Raw genomic sequence first — 26,523 nt, 5'->3', positions numbered from 1 at the left:
GTTTCAAGTTCTTTATGTTCTCTGGCCCTTCATTCATTTCAGCAGTAAGTAGCCGCTGGCCAGTTTCTTTACTCTCATAGACATCTGCATGGGATATTCAATTAGGCAGATATTCCAAATTTCAGGGGTGATAGCCTGACAAAAATGTCAGCACGGCCTGGGAACTGCCCCCACGTTGACTCACAGCCAGGGGCCACGCAGTCGGACCATTGGGCCACCTGGTGTCATTTACAGAATGTGTTGAGGAACAGTGTTGGCCCCTTTACTGACATCCCCCAGACCTTCTGGGTAATGATTTGTGTCTGTTTCCTCTGCGAGTTTTAAGGAGTCATACAAAGTTTACTTTTTGCCTTCTTCCTTTTTTCCTCATGTTGTCCTTAGCTGACCAGAGACTTCATTTCATCCAGTTCTTCCTCCCCATCCCTCCGTAAAAAGAACTTCTTTTGTGTGCTACTGATTTCAAGTAAATTAAGTTCTAATTAAAATAATTTCCACCTTAAGGTTTGAATGTTTAACAAGCTTGACACTCTCAAAAATAATTTGCTTTTCAAATTGTTGTTAATCAAAATAAATCTCTAAGTAGGTTATAAGTCATTGTTACTAATGAGTTGTGTGCATATTCCTGAACTTTTGGGGGCAGAAAAATGGACTGAGAATCTGTTTTAAAGCCACAGTTGAAGAAACAGCGTTAGTTTTTTTTCTTTGGAAAAAGTGCTGCAAGGGACCATGCTTTCTTGTTGTATAACTCATTTCCTGGAACACGTTGCACCTGTTTTTATTATTAAGCTCTTTTACACAAGGCGATGTAGTTGTTGAAAGATTATAATGAATTCAATTCTTAATGCTTTTTTCCTCTTAAAAGTTTAGTTTCCTGAAATCTGTATTTTAGATATAAAACTCCCACCCTTGGTTTCTTTCTCTCTGTCACTTGTCATTTGCTTTGAACTACGTCAGAGTGCTTTGAAAATAGTAAGCTGCTATACTATTCTAAGGCACTGTTTTTGTTATTGGCGGGTTGGTTGACGCTGGCAGGAAAACCAGTGCATGATGAATTGTCTTTTCCACTTGTTCATGTAAAAACTCCTTGCTAGTTTGCGGACATAGTTGCTGCTTGTAGAATCTTTTACTGTTGCAACTGTTCTTTGCCTTGGAGATTCTGATGCACTGACCATATAGTAACAGTATTTTCCTGGGGTTGGGAGGAGATTGTCTAGCTCTCCTTGGCAGACCTGTGATACTTGGTACTAGCACGTTGGATTTCCAAGTTCATGAAGGTTTATTAATGTTCATCCCTCTGTGTTACATTATAGCATGAATCCATGTTTTCTCTGACATGCAGCCTGTTCCAGGTAGGCCTTTGACCCCCTGTTGCCTACAACCATTTACTCTCATGTTTAGGAGTCGGTGAACTAAGTTAAGTACACTAGAATGGGATGCTCCAGCATTTCACCTTTTTTCATGCAATGGATCATTTATTCTAGGGTAGCAGTTCCTTCCTGCCCAAGGAGGATTGGTTTATAATGTTTGTGTCCTCTACTCTAAGGATATTCCGTAGTTCAAGCAGCTTTTATGTTGTTGTTGTTGTTGTTTAATAGGAAATAATTAGTGACAAACATACTGGGTAGACTCTTAATATTAGTCATAGATTGTTCAGATGTGTGCAGGCTGTGCCATTGTCCTCAGTGGATTGTGTAGGAGGACATAGAAATGTCATAGATGGCAGTGGAGGGTGCAAGAGCCCATAGGTTAGAAGTCAAACAACACCCGAAACCCGCTCTTCGTCTGCTCTGCCACGGATAGCTGCCCCACTCTTTACTTGGTTAAGTCATTGCAAGATTATCTGTGGGCCTTTGATTACTTTCTTCTTTGTATTTTCTATTTTTTTTTTTTTACCATTCTGCCACTCATTGGATTAATATATTTTTAGATGGTTGGAAGATAAGGCAGAAAACATCAAACTAAAGCATTCAGTATAGCTTTTAAGAATTAATGCCTGTAAAGGAAATAAAACAGAGGAACCTGTAGAACGACACTATCGGAAAATAATCAGCAAGATCCAGAATGTTAGAGATTACATAGGACCTGGTTTCTTCAAAAAATATATGACAGAAAAAGGAAGGGGAACCTTTAAATTACAAGAGGGGGGCCCAAAATGCCCAGAATTATCTTCTGCAGGGTAGGCCCTTTGGAGCACAGGCTTCCCCCACTAGCTGAGTGTTCTAGGAACCCACCTGTATCAGTGTGCCAGCTGGCGTTGGTGTGAGAGGCTGTGTCAGCTTCAGTGAATTTCTTTTGAAGACTGAGCACTCTCGCCCATTCCACAGCCTGCCCGCACCGTGCTGAGTGTTCAGCAGTTTGTGATCAGAAACGGCATGACCCCCATGTCTGCCCCCCACCCCATTCACCCGATCTCGCCCTGAGCAGCCTTTTTGTTTCCCCAGATGAAAGAAGACCTCAAAGGCAAACATTTTGCTGATATGGAAGAGGCGAAATAAAAATGGCTAAAGCACTAAAAGGCATCAAAATTGATGAGTTCAAAGACTGTTCCGGGCAGTGGGAAGATGTCTCAGTAGGTGGGTTACATCAAATGGAGAGTACTTTGAGGGTGACTGAAACTTGTAAAAATAAATACACAAAGTTTTATAAATAAATTCTGGGGTTTTTGGGTCTCCCCTTGTACAGTTAAAATGTCATGTAGGACTTTCTGATTAAAACAAACCAACTGTTAAAAAAAAAAGTATTCCTGACAATTGAATAACATTGTACACTGACTGGATGATTGTGATATTAAGGGATTATTGGTTAATATCTTTAAGGGAGATAATATTTTAGTAATTTAAAAAAGAGTTCTTAGGAGAATTTTGATTCCTCATCTAAAGGAGTTTAACATGTTTTAGTAGATCCAAAACCTAGATTCATGAAACACATTTCTGTAGTTACACCTTCTGTTTTCTCAGTCTATTGTTCATAAATATCGTGTCACCTAGATACTTTAGGTGTGCTGTTTCTTTCGATCACTTCGGTTGTAGTATGATCAGGCATGGTTATTATGTTCAGACAAGGAAATTTAACGTCAGAGGTCTTTTCCTGCTGTTTCATGATTTCAAAACTTTTTATTTCCCTGTGGCACCACAAGGGGGCACCCCTTTCTGTTGCCTTAATGGCTTAGAACTTTGGTGTGGACCTCAGACACCGCTGTGTTGTCCACGGCCCTGCGGATGGTAGTTTCTTGGATGGACTGCATGCAGTTACTGTTGTCCATGGAGCCACCAAGATCGAAGTCTTCTCTGTCTCCCAGTGGGTGGCAGTAGGTAGCCATCTCGGCCTGCAGGTTGACCTTGATACTCAGCAAGGCCTCATAATTCTGGGCCTGGCCCTGTTCCTCCGCCCAGGTCTGGGGCATCTCTGACTCCAGGTGCTGCAGGATCCCGTCGAGCTGCTTCATCTGCATGGCATAGTGCCTCCAGTGTGGCCGTCAGATTCCTCATGGAGTCCAGGTCGATCTCCGAGGACTGGTCCGAGTGTCTCAGCTCTGTGGGTGTCGTCTCAACATTTCCTCTCTGAGTGGTCTGCGAGGTGACCACTGTGGTGCTGTCCTCGGTCTGCTGGAGCCGGTACTGGGGTAGCTCCTCTCGGTCCTTCCAGGCCAGCTCATCATCCTGGGCCTGATGTCTGCCGTGGTCTTGCTGAGGTCCTGAGATTTGGGGGCACCCTACTCCATGGTCAATCCAGAGTCAGCTCTGGTTTTGTAGACCATTGACTTCCTCCTCGTGGTTCTTCTTCATGAAGAGCAGCTCCTCCTAGAGAGCCCCCATCTTTGTCTCCAGCTGCAGCCGAGCAATACTGGTGTCATCAGAGACCTTTTGGAGCCCACTGATGTCTCTCTCCACAGACTGGCACATGGCCAGCTCCAACCCATACTTGATTCTGAAGTCATCATCAGCAAGGTGGGCGTTGACCACAGAACTTGCAAAAATATGAGCCCTCAGGCCCTCCATTGTCTTGAAGTAATGCCCCCAGTCTCTGCTCGGGGGTCCTTCTCGACTCTGCTCTCCAGTCTGTGATGATCAAAGTCCTGGCCCCTCTCCCTCTCCAGGCCAGGCAGTCTTTCAGGCATTGCATAGTCTCTCTCTCTCTCTCTCTCTGGGTGCCACCTGTGCCCTCAGACCCACGGCCACCCCTTTGGCCAGGCCTCTGAGCCCCCAGCTTCACCAGATGTGGTAGAGTAGTAGGAGATAGAAATCCAGGAACCCAACCCGCACCCCCCCTCCCCCCCCCCCCCCCCCCAGTCTGCACAGAGGCTGGCTGGCCCTGCTGTCTGCTGGCCGAGCTGGTTGCTAGGCAACTGCGTGGAGCCCACCGTCCGGTAGTTGGTGGAGAAGCTGGAGCGGGTGATGAAGTTCATGTTGTTCAGGCAGGGTGGTGAGAAGCCAGACAAAGGTTCAGGCCGCGGATCGAACTTCAGAGATCTTCAGTAAGTTACTTAAGGTAATAAGTGACACAGAAGGGATTTGAATCATTTGAGCTTCATTAAATTAAAAAAATAAAATTTAACAGTATTTTCAAAATGAAAACCGTGGATACTCAAAAGCAGTACTGTTGTTTTCAATTACTTTGTATATTTAATGAGAATACTTACTTATAATAGTGACACGGTAGCTAATGTATTGCATAACAGTTAGTCGTGAGCTAGTTTCTAAACCTGCTTATCTCACCACAAGAGAACAGTAATGTAACTTGAAGATTCTGAATTGAAACTTTAAAAATAGCTTTATTATTTTGCCAGTTCTGTTGGAGACATCACAAAATGTGCTTTGCATTCATGCTATATTTGGAAACTGCTAGATATAAAGCGTCGTAGACAATAACATTAATAGCTGGCTGCAGCGAAATAAATCAGAAATAGGTAGATATTCAATTCTTAAATAAGGTATCATTCAAATTTAAATATAAGTCTGCCTTTAATGAGCCATCTATATTTTCTTTCTATTTCTCTATTTTTCAAAACTTTCACATTATTATTATTTTTGCAATTGATTATAGTTACTAGAACAAATTTCTATAACAGAAGATAATGGGGAAAATGCCTGTTTCCTGTAATAAATTGAAGTGAGCAGGTAGTAACTTAATTCTCCCTTCTAGGGAAATAAAACTGAAGAATTAGTGATACCAGGAGAAATTGCCTTCTCTTCTTCCTCCTCCTCCTGATACCAGGAGAAACACTCCTATTTTTAAATTATTATTATTATTATTTGATTTGCTTTTATATCGTCGATATCTAGAACTTCTTGAGGACAAAAGAATGCGTCCCAGTGGTATGCAGCACACTGTATTTTTTCCTTTGGAGACAACGACTGTCCCCGGTGCTGTCCCTCTGTCGCTGTTACGCGCATACATAGTCATGCATGTTTCCTTTTCCTCTTCGAAAATGGGGGCTGCAGGGTCTCACATATATGCTACTCTAACCCTTTACCTCTTTCTCCTGTGTCTGAAAGTGTGCCTTAGGGTTGATTCCACATCGCCACCCGGTGCCGTGCTTGCCTGTGCTTCTCACTTGCCCCAACTGTGTAGTTTTCGGTCCTGTGGGTGTTCCGTAATCTTATCATCTAGTTTTTGTTAATGGGCAAGTTAGGTGGTTTTTGCTATTCTATGTTGTGATTATAAAGTTTACTACAGTGAACAATTTTGGAATTGCTCGGCCCAAAATTTGTGCATTTTGAGTTTTGGTAGGTTTTGCCAAATTGCCTTGCACAGAGGTCATACCATTTTATATTTCCATCAACAGTGTGTATTCATTTTCCCACATCTTGTTTCAAACCGTTTGTTAAAAACCTTTAAAAATCTTTGCCTGATTTAAAAAAGCATCTTATTGGGGATGTTTGTATTTCTTTCACGAGTGAAATTAAATACTTAACTATGTTTTAAGGTTATGTTATCTTTTTCTATTCTGTTTATATTCTTTGCTTGTTAATCTTTTGGGTTGTTGAGTCTTACAGATATGTAGGGACCTGTTATATGTTAAGGAAATTAACTCATATACACTCTTATATGTTCCAAATATTTTTTCTCAATTATTTACTTTTGACTTGACTTCCCCATGTATTTATAATGTGTGTGTGTGTGTGTGTGTGTGTGTGTATGGAAGATTTTTAAATGGATAAAAATTTAAAATGTAGCAGATTTTTATAGTTTTAAGGCTTCTTAGCACTTTCCCACTGTGAGCTGATAAGAGCTTTTTTATGATTTTCTCTTACAGTTTTATTTTTATATTTAAAGTTTTGATTCATCAGGAATTTATTTTGATGACTGGAGTGAGGAGGGGATTAAATTCCATGTCTTCAGAGTCTAGAATTGGTAGGGGATTTATAACAGAGAGAGATTTCAATAATCATCTAATTTTTAAAATGGGTCATTCAGGCCAAAATTCGGTATGGGTTGGTCTTGAGTGGAAGTTATTGGACTGGCGTGTAAGACGCTCTGTGTAAATTGTTCAGGAATTTTTTCCAAATGTGCTGCTATCAAGAACAGTTTAATTTCTAAACCTGTTCCCAGGCTTGACAATGCGTTTTGGTTTTTAACAGAAATACATTTAATGACCACAGTCAGCAGATTAAAATTATACAGAGTTTTGAAGTAGCAATATTAAAACAGTAGCACGTTATGTAAGTTGCAATTTTTTAGGAAGGAAAAAAGCATTGTATAAGCGAAGTCGGCTAGAAGGTTCATTTTCCTTTTTTCCAAGTATGAAAATTCAAGGGTATCCCAGCAGATGCCTTTGGGTTGTTTTTATCTTGTCGGATTTAGTAGAAGATCAGGGCTCAGGAGTTTGCCGCTGCTCAGTTAAAAGGCGGATGCCCGCACGGCACTGCCAGGGCCGCGTTCTAAGGGGCAGTGGTGGTGTTGCCGGTGCTCTGGACGCTGTACTTTTCTCTCGGTTCCCGGAAAGTCATCTTACTGCTGCTGTTGGCCCTTGTAGTTTACATGATTTGTGAAAATGTTGCATGCATGTAATTGTCAGCATATTTTAACTTAGGATGCTTTTTTTTTTTTTTAAGGCCCTGGACAAGTCTGCTGTGAATGTCCTACTTTGGCTACCTGAGCAAAGGTGTATGTAACAGTCATTACTGAGGGGGAGGAAGGATGGCTGTGTGATACTAGGAGGCGTGAAGTTGGGCAGGTCCTTGGACTCATCTTCTCTACAGATCGTGATTCTCCTTAGCTGTGGGATCTACAACTGTGCCTTGGCTCGTGGCTGGCCCAGCAGAACTTGACATAGAGTGTTATCTTTCCTAGTTTTCTGTTTGTTTTTCTTAAGTCTGAAATAGCGAAAGGATATAAATCGGAAAAGCCTGCATTTTGAAAACATCTATTTTCAACTTAACTGGATACTTTGAGAAGGTAAAAATAGTGATTAAATAAATAATAATTAATTACTGAAAGAACCCCCCTTCCTTTGGGTTCTGTGTTTGGTTATGTAGGTCACAGGGCCTCAGGCCGAGGGAGGGGTCAGGTCTGGGTGTCACAGGTGTAGCCGTCAGACGCAGTGAGTATGCTGTGTGTGATTTCCTGTCTTCCCCAGCTGTAATTACACCAGGACGTAACACACTGGCCCAGCGTGCTCACATATCTCTGGTGTATCGGCCCCACACCTGAGTGTACATAATAGCCAAACAGAACCTGGACAGAAGGGTTCTTTATTCCATGCCTCGAGATTTCCGTTTTAAAGTACAAGATGGAGACTGAAAGTGAGAGCAGCACTTTAGGAGATGACAGTGTCTTCTGGTTGGATTCTGAAGTTACCACCCAGATGACTGACAGTGAAGTGGGAGAAAGGGAAGAAGATTTCAGGTAATTACGGAATTCTCAGCTCTCTCTCTCGGCTTTGTTTCTGTGCACCCCCACCACCCCCTCCCCACCCTCTGTGTTTTAATCTCTTTCCAGGGAGACTGTTTCCCCCTCTCTGGGGGAAGGTTTGGTGCTGAAGAGGCCGGGTTTCTAGTTGTACACAGCACCCTTCATTCCACAACTTGCCCGGAGCTTGTAAAATGCATGCTGAGTGACTCGTTAGACACCAGGAAGAGAAGGCGTTAGACAGGTTTCCTAGTGGCATTTCAGGAATTGCGAGTAGAGACTCATAGTGAACTACTACCCCTTCCTGTCCCTGATTTGTATCTGATGGATTTAATCTGAATTTGAATATAATAGGGTTTTCTTTCTCTGTTTCTTACAATGTGTTTGTGGATGGGTGAATGTGGCTGCTTTTGTTGCCTTGCTCACGTGTATGAAATATTTCGTTTAAGGACGAATTCATTATTTCATGGCCTTGACCCTCACTGGTCTCTGACCTTGTATCTTACTGCCACTGCCCCGGTCTTCCTTGGTGTAGAACCTCTAGCTGTAACTTCGTAACTGAAGTCTTTAGGAATGCCTCCTGAACAGGCAGCTTTCAAAGTTCAGTGGTGTTGCTGAAGAAAGAGGCCTGATGCAGCTTGTGGAAACCGTGCCGTTTGTTTATTAATGCTGCTGTAGTGTCACAGATTTTTGGAGGCTTCATTTGGGCTTTTTTCTTTTTCAAATAGGGTTAGCAACTTAATTTTTTCGGAGGCATTAACAAAGTCTCTTGAAGAAGTTTGTAGTACATGTTACCGCTGCCACCCACACGGGCAATTAAACATCTTTTATAATTTTACCTGTGAGTACTTGGGTAGGTGAACTTACCATTATTTTTGTCACTCCTTATCTTTATGTTTAATGTTCAGAAAAAGATCTCCCTTTCTCAAGTTAAAGGATTTCTTTAGCCACAGATTTTTGTTTTTAAAGTCTAGGCTAAATGACAAAAGGTATCGAATATTAGGAACTCTTGATAACCCACACTAACTTTCTAATCAGTGGTTACAATGAACGAGAAGTGTGTTTTAAATTTTAAAGAGTAATTTATTGTTTAAAGGAACTATTTTATTGGCATGAGAAATTCTTGTGCCAGCTTTTTCATTCTCTCCACGAGGTTCTTCCTTTTAGCCTTTTTTTTTTTTTTTTTGAGCAAGCCACTTTTCTCCCAAGGCTTGCTGGGGTTCCTAAGAGTCCTTAGTTTTCCGTTTGGTCAGTCTCATGAATGATTAGTAGGAATAAAGTATTCACTTTGTATCTGTTTGGCTCAGTCTTAAAATTGTGGAAGTTATTTGATTAGTAGGAATAAAGTATTCACTTTGTATCTGTTTGGCTCAGTCTTAAAATTGTGGAAGTTATTTGGGGGTATTTGTTAAAGGAAGTAACGACCTAGACTTTGTTGTAATAATAGATTTGGCACTGTGATCCTTGCTGAACTCGTTAGGCAACAAAAGCCTTCCTGGAATTTTCCTGTGGCAGTAAAATTAAAAAGCAAACCTGTGTGAGACTGAGCTTTTCTCTTCCTCTGGCCTATGTGACAGCATCTTCATGCCAAGAAACTGAGGCACTGTAAGCGCTGTTTCAGGGAACCGTGATTGCCTAGAGCACGTGTCCTCTTTACAGTGGTATTTCATATCGTGGCTCTCCCAAACCAGTTATGTCCTTGAGGATTGGCTTCATTTTATTCATAAAAGCAACAAAGCGACCCGGAGATCAGCACACACATTTCGTGTGATACGTCTCACCTACTCAGCAGAGACGTGAGGAAGTGGGGCACCAGGTGCTTTCACCACAGTCGCGGCACTGTTCCAGCTGAAATGCCTGGCAGGACAAAGGCGTGCGTGGGCATCCAGGGTGAAGGGTTGCATGGTAGGAGTTGTAGCTGTACCCTTGGGAGAACCAGATAGTAGACTCAGTGTTGTATATGACAGTTGTTTTTGTAAATCAACTTAGTAATTTGAAAAATATACAGAAAAGCATGCTAATACACATCAACCCAAACTATCATTATTGATTACACTCTAGTTAATTTCCACTCACACACACACGTACACACAATGACAGCAAAAGATTATGCATCATTCCTTTTCTCTGATAGCTTCTAGCCTAGATTTTAAATTCATTCTTAAAGAATAGCATTGTGCCTGTCACGTGAGGCACCCTGGCTAGGAGCGTCAAGTCATCACACTGTACCTGGAATGTCGGCTCTGGTGCTTCCAGCTAACACGGACGGGCGGTCATATTCGTCCAGTGGCTCTTGGGGTAGCATTCAGTTTCGGACTTGGTTGGAGGGAAGGATCCTGTTTCTTATAGTCTAGCACGGTGGGAAGTCACTCAGTCTCTTTCGTGGCAGTAGTTCAAATGTGTCTACCACTGCGTCACAGATCTCTCGTTTTCTGATTTCTAATTTGTAGAATGAAGTTAATACCGTATTTTTCAGACTATAAGATGCACCGGACTACAAGACGTACCTAGGTGTTAGAGGAGGAAAATAGGAAAAAAAAACCCCACCCCTGCTCCACTGCCCCCCACCCCCCACCCCTGCCCAGTGAGCCAGGTAAGCTACATTCGGACTATAACATGCACCCCATTTCCCCCAAAATTTGGGGGGGTGCATCTTATAGTCTGAAAAATATGGTAGCTACCTTGTCACTATGGTAAAATAGTTCTTGGACTGAATATTTAGCGCTTCTTAGAGTCCTTAGAATAGAATAGTCCTTAGGGATTCTTAGAAGATCCCCTATGTAAATCAGAAGGGGGAATGTGAGGCAGAAAAGGAAAAAAATAAATGTTTTAATTCTTTTAAGAAAGAAAAATTTTATTCAGAAGTAGTTATATGCAGTGTACTAAGCCAAATATGTTATATTCGGTATATCTTTATCTGCCTATTAGTCCTATGCAGTAAGTCTCATTTTTCCTATTTTCCAGATGAGGAAATTATGGCTCAAAAAGCCAATTAACCATATTGTCAGAATATAGTAGAACAAAAAAGTAAACTGAGATATAATTGATGTTGAAAGTGAAAGACTTTAGTTTTATAAAAGATGTTTGATGTGGCTGCTGCTAAACTTACTCTCTGGTAAGAACTTTTAGAGACTGTAGTTGATAATCTCAGTTCTGAAATTCCTTCCTTGAGGAGTTTTTGAGTACCTGTGATGTACAGATTATTCAGCCAATGTAAAGTGAATTCACGCACACAATAATGTGACCTTCTAAAGATACAACCTCCAGGACGCCTAGGAGTTACTGCTAACACACAATCACGGAAGGTTCTAGTTCTTTGGCATCTGAGGGTAGAAGGGTTGGCTACGACCTTTCGGTGCACGGGACAACGTTCCAGCCAACTCACTGAGCTGCCTGGCCAGGGCAAAGAGACGTGTGTTTTGCAAAAAGAAGGAAAAACGATTATATTACTTTGTAACTTTTTATGTGCAATCTGGGGTATAGTTTAGCCTCTACGTCTTCTTTTAATATTAAATACAATTCTCACCTAACGTACTCCTACCAATGTCACAAAAATAATAAATTTAATTGTAATCAGCAGAGTCTGTTGTGAACATCTCTTAATCTCAGAAAATGTTCTGCCATGTCGGAGTGTAGCCATTAGCCCGACTATTTTTGTAACGTGGGAAGTGAGTCTGTCTCAGTCGCGCGGCGTGCGAGCCCAGGACTCTTGGCGTTTCAGTCACTAAACTCTTTGCGATGGGATCTAAGGCGAGCCTTTTTTCTATCTGCCTGTATAAGGGTTTTGCAGGTCAGTTCAAGAAGGGACTTAGCACAGAAACTATATAAAACTATATCATATTTGCAAGGTATTATGTTATGTATAGTTAAAAGTTTAACAACCTGTTTTTCCTTAACTTTTGTGTTCAACTTCAACATTAAACTTGCTTAAAACCGTCAATTCAGACTTAGGAAATAAAAATTTCTGAAACATTTGAAGTTCCGTTTAGAGATGTAATATAGTCAATTTTCTTTTTCAAACAATCACATGACTAACCCAGCAAGATTATAATGAGAACAAGCAAAACCTTACTAGATATTTAATTTTAGAAGTTCTGCTGTGCTTTTATTGTCCTTTAATAATTAGCTTCCCTGTCCATGTTCACATACTCATGTATGTACTTTTTCCATTATTATTTTAAAAGTCAAATAATATTCTCGGCCCAATTGTGCTGTTTTTTCCCACCGTGGCTCTGTCTTTTCTCTACTTCTCTTCCTCTTAAGCTCTTCAGAATAGTTTTGCTTCCTGTTGCTCTCGGTTTCCTTCTCCCTGGGTGAGACTTTTGGTACTCTTTATTTATCACCATTGTTCCCCAGCTCCAATTCTGTTGCGTCCTGTTGAGGTGATTTAATATTTTTGTCCTGTATCCAGGTTTAATCAACACAGGCAGACCGGGCCCGGGCCACTGCAGCACGGTGACTATTGCGCTAAAGCGAATCACGTGACGTTTCAGTTTCCCGGCGCACATAGAGGTTGTGTTTACACTGTACTGTGGTCTGTTAAGTGCGCAGTGGCATTATGTCTAAAAAAACAATGTACACGCCTTAGTGAAAATGACTTTATTGTTACAAGATGCTAACTATCATCCGAGACTTAAGCTAGCCATGATCTTCTTGCTCGTGGAGGGGCCTGTCTCGATGTCCCTCGCTGCTTCTCAGCGTCACATCCCACGCAGTCTGCTACACTGACTGACGCTTCCTTTCACGAGTGACTTCCCTGTAGCCTGTGACACGGTGCCACGGCTTCTACCCACAGAGCTTCTTTCACAATTGGAGTCAGACCTCTCGAACCCTGCTGCCGCTTTCCCAGCTGAGTTTGTGTCATCTCAGTCCTTCGCTGCTGTTTCAACAGTCTTCACAGCATTTCCACTGCGGGTAGATTCCATCTCAAGAAACTCCTTTTTTTGCTCATCCTTAGCATTCAAGTCCTCATCTCTTCAAGTTTTATCGTGAGATTGTAGCAATCCGTTCACACCTGCAGGGTCCACTTCCAATTTTAGTTTTCTTGCTGTTTCTGCCACACCTCCACTGAATCACTTTCTCCACCGAAGTCTTGAACCCCTCCGAGTCATCCGTGACCTCTTCTCATGAATTGTGGGTGGTCCTAACGGCATCTAGAGCGGTGGATCCTGTCCAGAAGGTTTTCAGTTTCTTTTTCCCAGACCCTTTAGGGGAGTCATTACCTATGGCAGCTGTAGGCTTATGTTTCTTAAATAATAAGACTTCAAGTCAGAATTTCTCCTTGATCCATGGGTTGCAGAAGGAATGTGTTAGCAGGCACAAAATTAATCTTGTATATTTTTTTCAGTGCTTTTGGGTGACTGGGTGCATTGCCAATGAACAGTAACATTTTTGAAAGGAGTGTTACATTCTGAGTGGTAAGAGTCCACAGTGGGCTTAAAAGAGTGAGCCGTGTTGGGAACAGATGTGCCGTCATCCAGGCTTCGTCCCATCTAGCAGAGTAGGTTCGGCGTAACACGCAAGGGCCCTGGTGCTTTTGGAATGTACGCGAGCACAGGCCTCAACTTAAAGTCACAAGCCGCATTAGCCCCTGACAAGAGAAGCAGCCTGTTCTTGGGACCTTTTCTTTCTAAATCCCAACAAACAAGAAAAACAAACGAGAACTCGTAGACAGATGACTGTATGGTGGTTACAGGAGGGAAAGAGGCTGGAGTAATAAAGGGTGAAGGGGACGAAATAGATGGCGACGGAAGATTGGACTTTGAATGGTGGGCACACAATGCAATGTACAGTTGATGTATCATAGAATTGTACACTTGAAACCGATATAGTCTTACTAACCAATGTCACCCTTTGAAACTTTAAAGCCGGACATTGGCATCTCCTCTCTAGCTATGAAAGTCCTAGGTGGCGTCTTCTTCAATATAAGCTGCTTTGTCTACATTGAAAATCTGTTCATTGTAGCCACCTTCTTGAATTAGCTTAGCGAATCTCCTGGGTAGCTTGCTTCAGCTTCTGTATCAGCACCTGCTGGCTCACCGTGTGCACTTTTACATTGTGGACATGGCTTCTTTCCTTAAACCTCATGCCCAACCTCTGCTAGCTTCAGACTCCTCTTCTGCACCATCCCCGCCTCTGTCAGCCTTCACAGAGTTGGAGAGAGGCAGGGCCTTCTTCTGGATTAGGCTGTGACGGAGTGGAATGTTGTGCCTGGTTTGATTTCTCTCCAGAGCACTAAACCTTTCTCCATATCGTCCATAAGGCTGTTGAACTTTCCTATCATTTGTGTGTTCGCTGGAGTAGTGTTTTTAATTTCCTTCAAGAACTTTTCCTTTGCATTTACATCTTGACTGTTTGGCTCAAGAGGCCTAGCTTTCAGCCTGTCTCGGCTTTCGGCATGCCTTCCTTGCTCCGCTTAATTATTTCTAGCTTGTGATTTATAGTGAGAGACATGTGATTCTTCCTTTCCCTTGAACACTTGGAGGCCCAAGCGGAGGGAGGGAGAGGTGGGGTGGAGCAGTCAGAAAATAGCCATTTTTTAAGTTTTCCATCTTAGGTGGGCGCAATCCGTGGCACCCGGAAACAATTACGATAGTAACATCATAGATCACTGGTTACAGATCAAGATAGCAAATGTAACAATAGTGAAACAGTTTGAAATTCTGTGCGAATTACCAAAACATATCACAGGGAAGTGAGCAAATGCTGTGGGAAAAATGGCACTGATAGACTTGTTCAGTGCAGGGTTGCCAGAAACCTTCAATTCGTAAAAAGCGAGTGTCTGCAGAACGCACTAAAGTGAAGAAGAATAAAGTGAGGCCTGCCTGTATGTATCAGTGCTCAGTGCCTGCTGTTGGTGCTTCTCCTTTTCTTTCTCTTCCGTCTTAACCTGCCTGTTCTGGTTTGGATGGTGTTTGGTCGATATTTTCTTGAATATTTTGTTGAGGTAAGTCCTGAGTGATGTGCTCTGAGTTCTTCCATGTACTAAAATGTCATTTTGTTTTCTTTTTTCTTTCTAGGTAACTTTTTTCTCTCTGAGCACTTGTAAGATTTTTTTTTTAATTCATAGTTATTTATATTTTGTCATCAATTCTCCATCTTTCAGCTCAGTGACTTTCAGTCATCAGATTCAAGTATTCATGTTAGGAATTTTGTGTTTTCTATTGTTAATTTAATTATTAGTTATTTTCTATCCATAATAATTTTCTCTTTGTAGAACCTACTTATTGCATATTAGGTCTCCTTAATCTACCCTCTCTTTCATGTTGTGTTTCTTTTTACATTTTTATTTTGTGAATTGAAATATTTCTTGTATTTGTTCTATATAGGTCTCTAGTTCCATCTTCTCTAATCTCCCACATTCAGTCTAAGTAGATAATTAATGTTAAAGGTTCTTATTCCTAGATAGATGTAACATGTATACTGGCATATATATTTATATACAGATCCCCCCGTCCCTGGCGGATGTGTTCAGGACCCCCAGTGGACGCCCGAAACTGTGGATAGTAGCACTCTCTGCGTGTACTGTACTGATTTTTCCTGTACATACGCACCTTTTTACTGAAAGGAAGCACTTTATGGATTCTCATTGGCGTATCTCGATTGTCAGCATCGCTGCTCTGGCACTTTTTGGCCATTAGTAAGTAAATAAGTGCAACTTGAACACAAGTGCTGCCACAGCAGGACAGCCCATCTGATAACCCAGAGGTTACTGAGCGCTTAGTGCGGGAGCATCTTCAGTGGAGACTCTGGACAAAGGGATGACTCACATCCTGGGGGCTGGATGGACTGGGGTGGCGTGACATTTCACCATGCTGTTCAGAATGGCATGCAACTAAAAACTTAGGAATTGTTTATTTCTGGAATTTTCCATGTAACATTTTGGACCACAGTTGACCATCAGTAACTGAAACCGTGGAAAGTGAAACAACAGATAAGGGGAGCTACTCTAATAATAAATTTAGGCTATTGTCTTTCTTACTTAGTTTTGCAGCTTTATTTATTTAATGCACATGTTCTTTTTATTGTGACTGAACAGAAGATTCGTTTTTAACTGCTAAGCTAAATATCTGTCTTTCTTTGCCTCCTTCCCCACCAGTGTTTGTTTTCTTTTCTTTTCTTTTCCTTTCTTTTGTCCTGTGGTGCATGTAGCTTCTCCCTTGCTTCTCTTGGGTGCAGACATCCACACTAAGAGCCCTACTCTTTCTAATTGACTGTTAAATTTCTTTACAGGTAATTTTCCCAGTTTTTATTAATTATTTGGTGGGCAAGCATCTCTTTTGTGGAGAGAAGTGGGAGTGTAGTGTCCTTGAACCTTATATTTTCTATTTTGGCCTATTAGTCAGTACCCTTTATGTCTTCCAGAAGTTGATCAGGGTCTCTGGTCTGCTGATCCCACACACACCACTCTGCTAAGGATGTGCTTTTATTTAACTTACTGACTTTCCAGAACCTTGGGGAAGGAGAGATCTGTTCTCCACATACATGCAGTCTGTGAGTAGGAAGTCCACTGGTAGTTTTGTCACGGCTCTTGAGAGGAAACTTTGGAAGGGAACACTGAGGCAGAGTCGTGGTGTCTGTTACCTAGGCCACTGGTTCTTAGAGGTGGGCATGGCCTCGGGCTGGAAAGTGAGGGGCATTCTGGGAGAAAGTAGTCTACTTCATCCGGAGGGACTGAGCTGTGTTAATGCGCTTCAGTTTTTCTATCTGCACAACAGGGCTAATAATAGTGTACTAGACGGCAACTGTTTAGAAGCTAGAATAGAAGAAAGGGTGCCAGCTTCTTCTTTTTATTAAAAATGTTCATGTTCAGTCCTGGTCAGTGTGGCTCCGTGGATTGAGTGCTGGTGTATGAACTAAAGGGTTGCTGGTTCTATTCCCAGCCAGGGCAGATGCCTGCATTGCAGGCCAGGTCCCCAGCGAGGGGGCGGGGCAACCACACATTGATGTTTCTCTCCCTCTCTTTCTCTCTCCCTACCCTTCTGTCTAAAAAGAAAAAAAGAAAAAAAATGTTCATGTTCAAATCTAAAGATGGTTTACAGAAAATTCGTGTAAATATAGCATTAGATTCTTCACGTTTTATGGTTGGTAAGCTTAACACTATCTTTTCTGTTAGATACATAAAACTATAATCACGTTAAGGGTACAATCTGTCTATAATTTATAGAGAACAGAGTCAATTAAATTAATAAATATTAAGTGTTTATGGAGTTGATTCATTGTTACATGACACAACGTATATAAACATAATTTTTATAGCTTTTAAAATAATGTGTAACATTTGCCAGTAAACTTTTATTTCACTTTTATTTAGGTATAACTTGGATATCATAAAGTCCAGAAATTATCAAAGTATATAGCTTGAAGAATTTATATGAGTGTATATGCCCATGTAATCACAACCCAGTTGGGGTGTACATTATATCCAGCACCCCTTGAAAGCCTTACCCCCTTCCTAGTCAGTGTCTCTCTCAAAGGTACATTATTCTGACTTCTGCCACAGTAGATTAGTTTTGCTTCTCTTTGAACTTCGTGTAAGTAAAATTATATAGTAGGTACTCTTTTTTCAGCTTTACTTAGATACAGTTGACGTGTAAGTTTAAGGTGTACAACGTGATGACTTGATACACGTTTATATTGGGAACATTATGTATTCTTATGTCTGGCTTCTGTTTCTCAGCATTTTTGAGATTCACCAATTTGTAAGTTGATGAATCTTGCAATAAATCTTTTTCACTTCTGTGTAGTATTCTGTTACATGGAAAATTGTACAAATTATTTATCTGTTGTTTTTTATGAACTTTTTTGACTTAATAACTAAATGGTAGATGTAAATACATTTGATTTTTGCATTTGACCTTTATTTTTCAGTCTTGCTAACTTATTAATTCTAATTGGTTTTTTGACTCTTTTAGATTGTGTACACATTATATCATCTGCAAATGATGAGAATTTTATTTTTTCTTTTTAATTTTCATACTTTTTTTCCTTGTCTTTCAAAAAAGCTTGAATAAAGACCTCAAGTGCAATGTTGCATACACGACATTCTTGTCTTGCTCAGGACCTGTTGACCTTGCTTGTCAGCAGGAAAGCATCAATTTCACCATTAATTGTGATGTTAACTCTCTGTGTGTGTTTTCATAACCTTTATTAATGCATATATTTAAAAATCATGAACAGATATTAAATTTTTTCTACTGAAGTGATGTTTTTATTCCTTTATTTAATTATGTGGTCACTTACAGGGATTGATTTTAAAATACTAAAATAATTTTCATTTTAGACTAAAACGCACTTGGTCACTCTGTGTCCTTTTTGTATACCAGTGGGTTTGATTGCTCTTATTTTGCTCAGGGGTTCTGCAGCTATGTTCGTGATACTGACGATTTCATCTAGTAACGTCTTTGTCAGCTTTTGTTATGAAGGTTGTTCTGGCCTCATGGAACAAGCTGGAGGTCTTCCTTTTATTTTTATATCCTGGAAGAATATATTTAAGATTGTTATTATTTATTCCTTGAATGTTTGAAATAATTCACTAAAGAATCCATTTGGGTGGGAGTTTTCTTACGAATTCAATTTCTTTACTAGTTATAAGAACTTACAGTTTTTGGTTTCCTGTTTCAGTTTTGGTAAGTTGTGTTCTGCAAGGAATTTTTCCATTTCAACTTAATTCACAGATATATTGGGAAAAAGTTCTTAACGTCATCAGATTCTTTTTAATGTTTGTAGGCTTTCTAGTTACATGTATCTCCCTTTTCACTTTTATATGTCTTTTCTTGGTGAATCTTCTCCTAGGGGTTGTACTTTTGGCTTTGGTTTTTCTCTATCACGTACCTGCTTTCTGTTGATTTCCTATATTTAAATTTTTTTCTTTCTACTTTTCTTAGATTAATTTGATATTCTTTTTTTAGCTTTTTGTGATGGTAGCTTAGAACATTTATTTTTTGACTTATTTCCAATAATAGGGTATGGATTTTCCTCTGTTTTAGCTGTATCCACACATTTTAATCTGCTGTATATTTATTATCATTTGGTTTAAAATATTTTATAATTTCCATGGTGATAGTATGTATTTGATTCATGAGATATTCAGAGATGTGTCTCTTAATTTCCAAATATTTGGGAGAATTTGAGTTATCATTCAGTAATTGATTTTAGTGTAATTTTATGGTGGTCGCAGAACACTTCATTCATAATTTAAATTCTTTGTTGAGATTTCCTTCATTGTCTATGTATGGTCTCTTGGTAAATGTTTCATATATACTTGAAAAAAATGTGTATTCTGTAGTTGTTGGGCTTAATGTTCTCTATTAGTTCTGGTTGATATATTCGTTTCAAATGTTTTATATACTTAATGACTTGTTCTGTCTGATTATCCTGTCAGTTACTGAGAAATGTTTGTTAAAATTTGCAGCTCTAATTGTGGATTTATCTCTTTTCCATTTAGTTCTTTCAGGTTGGTTTTATGTATTTTGAAGCTGTGTTATTTGTTGCATACAGATTTTATTATATCACCCTGATGGTTTGACAGCTTTATCATTGTGAAACGTACTCCTGTATCTATTTCAATGGATTTTTTAGTCCATTTACTTGATTTTTGAGATATAATTCACATATATAACATTCACTCTTTTAAAATACACCATTAAATGGTTTTTAGTATATTTACAAAGTTATACAATTACTACCACTATCTAATTTTTGAACGTTCCAGAAAGAAATCCCTTACCCGCTAGTAGTAAAACTCTTATTTCCTCCTACCCTGAGTCCCTGGCAATTATCAATATGCTGTCTGTCTCTATGGATTTACTAATCTGGACATTTTATATATATGAGATCATACAATATGTAGCCTCTTGTGTCTGACTTACTTCATTGAGCATGCTTTTACTATTCATCCGTGGATAGTATGAATCAGCACTTCATTCATCATTTTAACGGCGAGACAGTATTTCATTGTATGGACCCGGTACATTTTGTTTCTTCATGTTTCAGTTGTAGGGCATTTGGGTTGTTTTCCCTTTTTGGCTAATATGAATAATATTGATATGAATACCCATGTGCAAGCTCTTGGTGGATATGTTTTGATTTCTCATGGTTAAATACCTAGGAATTGAATTGCTGGATCATTGGTATTTGTATGTTTAACATTTTGAGAAACTGCCAAACTGTTTTCTACAGTGGCTGCAACATTTAAATTTTTACCAGCAATGAGTGAGGGTTCCAGTTTCTCCACGTGCTTACCTACTATTTCATTCACTTAAAAAATGATAGTAATATACTTGGATTGAAGTTTACCATCTTAACTTTTTATTTGCCTTGTTTATTCTTTTTGCCTTTATTCTTTACTGCTCTCTTTTGGCTTAATCCAGTATGTTTTATTTTTCAAAATTTTGTATCAGCATTTTAGTCATACATTCATTTATTATTCTTTTAGTGGTTACCGTAGAGATTGTAACTTTTATCTTGGACTTACTGCATTCTTTAAAATTGGACTTATTTCACTTCCCAAATAATAGAGGACTCTTATACTGTTCGCATAATATTCTCTTATATTGTTATTTTATCCCCTTTGAAGTCAACTTGGCATTCATTCTCTGGCTGTTTTAAAGAATTTATTAGTTTTTTTTAAATAGTAGTGTGAGTATAATATACCTAGAGGGTTGTTTTTTTGTTGTTTGTTTTTTTAAGTCTTGCTTAAGGTCTTCTTGAATCTGTAGTTGGATGACTTTCATCAGTTTTGAAAAGTTTCCAGACATTGTTTTTCAAATACTACTTTTGTCCCTTCCTTTCTTATAAAGATAAAAAGCTAGTTTAGACACATCTGAGGCTTTTCACCAAGTCTGTCGCATTTATGCTGTTTTGTGTATCTGCTCCTATTTTCTCTGTTCTTCAGTGTGAATGTTTTCTTCAGCCATGTCCATTGTTCTGTTACACCCATCCATTGACTTAACTTCAGATATTTCATTTTCCATTCTTAAGATGAACACTTGATTGTTTTTCATAGATTACAACTTTCTTTTGAAGTTCTTTATTTTTTCATACGAACATATTTTTCTGAACATACTAATTATAAATATTTGTAGCAGCTTGATAAAAAATTTAACTGGATTTTTCATAGCAGCTTGTGTATCTCTTCTACTCCTTCCTCGCCCTGGGCAATTTGTTTCTTGTGATTTAGAGCATCTTGGACGCTCCTGCCTTTCTTTTGTTTAGGCTAGTAATTGGTTGCCCCGAGACCTCAGTGTTCTTATGATTCAAGCAGAGTTATGATTTCATAGATTATCTTTCTTGTTTTAAGGCCTTGGAGTGATTGTTTTAACAGCCGTCTATACCATATCCAAAAGCCAGAAATCCATTGTGGCCATTTTTAAGTCCCTTTCTGAAAATTCTAAACTAAATCAAGTGTGAGTCTCTCTGTTTTGACTATATTTTTTCCAGTTTTTATTCATTTGTTCCTGGTGTTTTAAAGCTGGATACCACACATGGTGAACGACAGATTTGCAAGGGGTCTGTAGAATGTAATTTTCCTCTGAAGAGAGTTAAGTTTGCTTCTGGACGTTCTGATCTGTAAAGGCTTGGTTTTAGGCTCTGTTTGAGCTTGTCTATTGCTCTTTTGTCCTTAGTCCTAAGGCATGGCTTCTCTGGAGTGTCAGTTGAGAGTTTTTGCTTGTTTTTTTCAATGCCCCTATTCATTTTGGGCAGTGCTTGCTTGCCAGCCTCCATTCCTCAGCATGGCAAGGCTGTAAAATATCTGTTGGGCTTGGTAGTTGCCCATCCGCTGTTTTTTGAGAAGTTGATTGGCATCTTGCTCCACATACATGTAAGCTGAGGAATTGGTTGACAGTTTGAGGGGAATCTCCATGTAGATTTTTGGCATTTTTTTCCTGAGTCCCCATCTACATCGGCACCCCCAGCGTCCAACCTCTGCCTCTCCAGCCTAGTTAGACTACAGTATTATGCGTGGCCCCTGGTCTCCATCATTGATTTAGAAAGTCTATTTTATAAAAAGAATGATTACATATGGAATTTACTTCATAGGTTTTCTTTTCTCAAAGAATGTAGTCCCAGACATTCTATTTTTATTGATTGCTTTCCTGTGCCTCACACAAGTAAATTTGTATGTTTTTGTCTAATACCCGTAGTTGTTCCCCTTGAGAGTGCTAAGTTAATACACTTCCTCCATACACTGGAAGTAGAAGTATTGTACCTCTTCCTTCATCCTGGAATTTTACTAATGCTCAGTCTGCTGTTATAAATATTGATGGCTGTTGCAGATCTTTTCAAGGTTCCAACTGCCTTGAACTGACAAAATCAGTTCTTCTATAATAATCACCACAGACCATCAAGGTTAACTAGTAATAAACCTTAGTTTTATCTCCTGGAATGAAAGGAGATAAAAGCAGAGTAGGATAATGCCGAGTAGGTGTTTGGTACATCAGGAAAGATCTCTGAAAACTAGAGTAGAAATGAAGGAACAATAATAGTCACCAAAGCTCTTTTAATTAAGCTTTAAATCTCACGTAATTTTCTGTTCTTTGAATTGTGGCCATTGGAAAGTTTTCATTCTTAATCAAAATCTTTATCGTGTTTTGATTTCTAGGAAGATGAAGTCTTCAGTACATTCTGAAGAGGATGATTTTGTTCCCGAACTACACAGAAACGTACACCCTCGAGAGCGGCCTGATTGGGAGGAAACACTTAGTGCAATGGTAAATCAGATTTTTGAAACAAAGTTTATTTATCTGTTTTTAGAGAGAGGGGAAGGGAGGGAGAAACAGGAAGGAAAGTGTCATTGATATGAGAAACAACGATCAGTAGCCTCTTGTGCGCCTTGACTGGGGACCAGACTTGCAACTCAGCCATGCGTCCTAACCAGGAATCGAACCTGCAAGCTTTCACTTTGTTGAACGATACCCAATCAACCAAGCCACACTGTCAGGGGGATAAAGCAGTTTTATGCATGTGTATATATGTATTTTTTACTTACATAAGGAAAAGGAACTGAAGAAGCATTACTTACAGAAAAAATTCTTTTTGTTGTTGCTTTGTTCATTTATTGAGGAACTATCTAATGAGTGAATAATTTATTCCAGGCACTGTTTTAGATGGTGTGGGTAGAACCTTCAATAAAACATGCACACTTCCTGGCTTTGTGGAATTTATATTTTAATGGGGTAGGAGGAAAAGCAATTAATTAAATATTGGGTTGGCCAAAAAGTTTGTTTAGTTTTTCCATATGATGGCTCTAGTAGTGGTTAGTTGTCTTCAACTTCATTCGAAACAATTTTTTTAGACTGTATTATGACAGCTGTCATGTCAGTGTGCATTTCAAAAACTTACCAAAATTGGTGAATTTTTGTGCAGCCATTTTAATATTAAAGATAGAAGAATATATGCAACATTTTTGATGTATTATGCTTTATTATTTCAAGACAGGTAAAACACAACTGAAACGCAAACAAAGATTTGTGCCGTGTATGGAGAAGGTGCTGTGACTGATCGAACATGTCAAAAGTGGTTTGCAAAGTTTCTTACTACTATTGACATTTTGGGCAAATAGTTCTCTGCTGTGGGGCTGTCTTATGCATTCGAAGATGTTTAGCAGCACCCCTGGCCTCTACCCACTAGAAGCCATTAGCGAGAGATAGCCCACGTACTTAGAATATCTAAATCAATGAAGTTGATGAAAATGAAAAATGTGCTTTTTATTTTATGGAAAATACTAAATGGATTTTTTGGCCAACCCAATAGATAGTATGCCAAGGGGTGGTACATGCTATTGTAGAAAATTAATGCAGAGTATTGGGGTTACAGAGTGTTGGGACAGGGTGTGAAAGGATAGTTGGTGGTTACACAGGGTGGCCACAGATGGCCTCTAGGAGGTGGTTTATCTGGGAACAGATCATTTTAGGCCGTGAGAGAACAAGTTAAACAGTGTGGCAAGGGATTAAAAAGTGTTGGAAAAACCACAAAAATAGGACATGTGGCTGAAATTGAGCCAGGGGAAAGTAGGAGATGAGGTCAGAGCAGTGGTTTGGTGGGTGGAGAGCAGATAATGTAGTTTCTTGTAGTCCCTTATAAGGACTTGGCTTTTTTCTGCTGAGTGAGATGGGAAAGCACTGGAGAATTTCTGGCTGAGAAGTGACATGATCTGGCTTAAAATTTTGAAGGGAGCCTCTGGTTGCTGTGAAGAGTCTAAATGGAGAGGAAGAAAGGAGACCCGTTAGAAGATGACTGTGAGAGGTGAATAGCGATGATAGCTGGAACCAGGATGGTAGATACACCGAAAAATGGGTGGATTCTGGATGTAGTTTTATAGATAAAGCCACCAGTTTTGCTGGGGAATGGGTTACAGAGAGCGAGATGAAGAGAAGGATGATGTCAGGCTTTTTGGCTTGATCAGCCTGCAGAATGGAGTTTACATTCACTGAGATGCTGGGGGTGACCCCCATGTAGTATGGTTTTCCACCTAAGTTTAAAATACCCATTTAATCCATCACACTGTATGTAATTCAGGTCTCTTAATAAGAACAATGAAGTATTTTTTGTGGAAAGTAGCATTTTATGTAATCATAGTTATGTAATCGTAGTTTAATCGTAGTTAAATATCAAAATTGAACACAAGCGTTCATCTGTCAGTGCTGATCTGTATTGAGATTTTATGTATTTCATTTTTGAAAATGCCTTTTCTCTCAGATATGTACTACCAGATACTGACATCAGTTCGTGAGCATATGATTTTAATTGAGCATATTCATTGCTTAGAAGGCATTTTCAGAATTCTCTTAGATTTCTTTTTTAACATTTGTCTTGTAGCATAGCATTGCAAACTTCCAATTGAGGGTTAGATGGAAGGAAGCTCCTCTGTTACACAGTTTAATGGATTTTGCAATATGGAAATTTACTTTGCACTGGTATTGTGAACTGAAAAATTCAGCTGGAACTGTACTTTGAGCTTAGAAAATATATTCACTGCCAATTTATATCATGATGGAGATTGCCCTTCTTGTTTTAATGTTTGGTAGTTGGGAAGTATGTATAGCAGCTCATGATTACTTGCGATTCTGACAGTGTTATCCCAGTGTAAGTTTCTCATAGAAGCTATGTCTTGCCTTGTAATTTTAGGTAAAATTCATTAACAAATAGAACCACGATGCTGTAGTGCAGGTAATCCCTGAGCTCAGGTCACCCCTGCTCCACCCTACCCACCCCCACTGCTGTGAGGGAAGCCCAGGACATGGCCCATGGGCTTGACACCCAGGTGAAGCTGTGGGGCTGGAGCCGTCAGGGTGGGGGCAGTGGGGCTCTCCGTTCCTGCCAGAACCAGGAGCTCCAGGCCTTCCTCAGTCATCAGGAGCACAGTTTTCTTCAGGAATTCCTCTCCAGAGATTCCGTTTCCAGATTTCAGCTCTGTGGCCAGGCACCTTGCAAATGGTAGAGGAGGACCTGGAAGACGCCAAATGTGTGACTTTTTCGTGGGCCCTGGGCAAAGAGTGGCATAGTTGGGTGTAGACTTCCTGCATCAGAAGGACAAGCTGTGGGCAAAGGTGGGCTTCTGGGCAGCTTCGGGGTAAGCTGCCAGTGCTGAGAAGAGATCACAGCCAAGGAGTCGTCCCAGTGGGCCCCGGCTCAGGAGTGGTGTCCCCACCATGCTGGGGTTCAGAGGAGCTGCCCAAAGGCCCAGGTCCCCTGCCCCCTGGGGCCCCGGCCTCTCACCACCACACTGTTCCTTGCTTCTCTCTATAGCCACTGCTGCCACCAACTCCCCACCTTGCCTGTGTTACCCAGGTGTCCTTTCCCAGACCCTGAGTGGTACCACCCCACTTCCCATGCTTGTCTCCTATTGGCTCAAGACCCCCGGGGTGGGGGCTTCCTCATGGTCCTACCTGGCCAACCCCAGCTGTATCTGGAGCCAGACACCAACACCCATACTACCTCCCAAAGCCTCTGCCAGCACCGTGGGCGTGGACACTCGCAGGGTGAAGAGCAACCTGCATGCTTACCCCTGACCCGATGCTCTACTGCCTGTGGCCCCCTGGCCTGCTGTCTTGTTGGCCTCAGGCTGGAGTGCTGCTCAGGCCCTGTGCCCCCTCCTCCCAACCTGCAACTGTACCCGCTCTGACTCAGCACCCCTCTAATATGCTGCAGGACACCAACTGCTTGGAAAAAAAAAAAGAAATAGCACCAAATAAGCAGCAAAAACCAATTATAAAACCTGTTTAGTGTTTAGTAATGGAGGTCGAAAGTATGTCCAAGGCTTTTTCTGCTCCTCGTGGGTTTTTTTTTTTTTTTTTTTTTTTTTTTTTTGCCAGAATCAGCTATAATGGATCGTAGTGGATTCCACTTCAGGTTGTACTGAATCAGTGTTAGCTGAGAAGAATATTGTCACCTGTTAGTTGCCCCACGCAGACTGTTCACTGGAGCCAATTCTTGAGCCCCTTGAAACGCCGCATTGACTCAACAACTGAACAATATTGGTTACATTTGTTGATTCATCAAGAGTCATGGAAAACCAATTGAAATCACTTGCCTTGTGTTTAAATTTACTGTTGATTTTGCTCCGAAGAACCTCAGCTCTTCAAGCAACTGTTCTCACCAAAAGGCTAATAGGCTTAATGTTTTGTTTTCTCTGGATGCATTTCTTTGGCTGCTAAAGTCAAATACAATTTG

At 40.3% G+C, this 26,523-nt stretch overlaps 1 protein-coding gene and 1 pseudogene across 5 annotated transcripts in view; both read left to right on the top strand.

Moving 5' to 3' along the window:
• ARHGAP32 (Rho GTPase activating protein 32) overlaps positions 1-26,523 on the top strand; it is a 260,668-nt gene that overhangs the window by 70,939 nt on the left and 163,206 nt on the right. For 3 of the 5 annotated variants that reach the window (XM_053927526.2, XM_053927524.2, XM_053927525.2), the window contains exon 2: positions 22,454-22,562. In XM_053927526.2, the coding sequence (XP_053783501.1) occupies positions 22,458-22,562 (105 nt within the window). In that variant the 5' untranslated portion in view covers positions 22,454-22,457. Of the gene's footprint in view, positions 1-7,722; positions 7,849-22,453; positions 22,563-26,523 lie in introns of those variants that run through there. The other 2 variants (XM_024557128.4, XM_045192935.3) reach the window with 1 other exon arrangement.
• Positions 24,053-25,836, top strand: LOC139441059 (speedy protein C-like; annotated as a pseudogene).

This window comes from Desmodus rotundus, chromosome 7 (assembly GCF_022682495.2).
Source record: "Desmodus rotundus isolate HL8 chromosome 7, HLdesRot8A.1, whole genome shotgun sequence".
Taxonomy (NCBI): domain Eukaryota; kingdom Metazoa; phylum Chordata; class Mammalia; order Chiroptera; family Phyllostomidae; genus Desmodus; species Desmodus rotundus.
The sequence above is the reverse complement of the archived record's forward strand: the minus strand, read 5'-3'. Positions and strand labels throughout refer to the sequence as shown.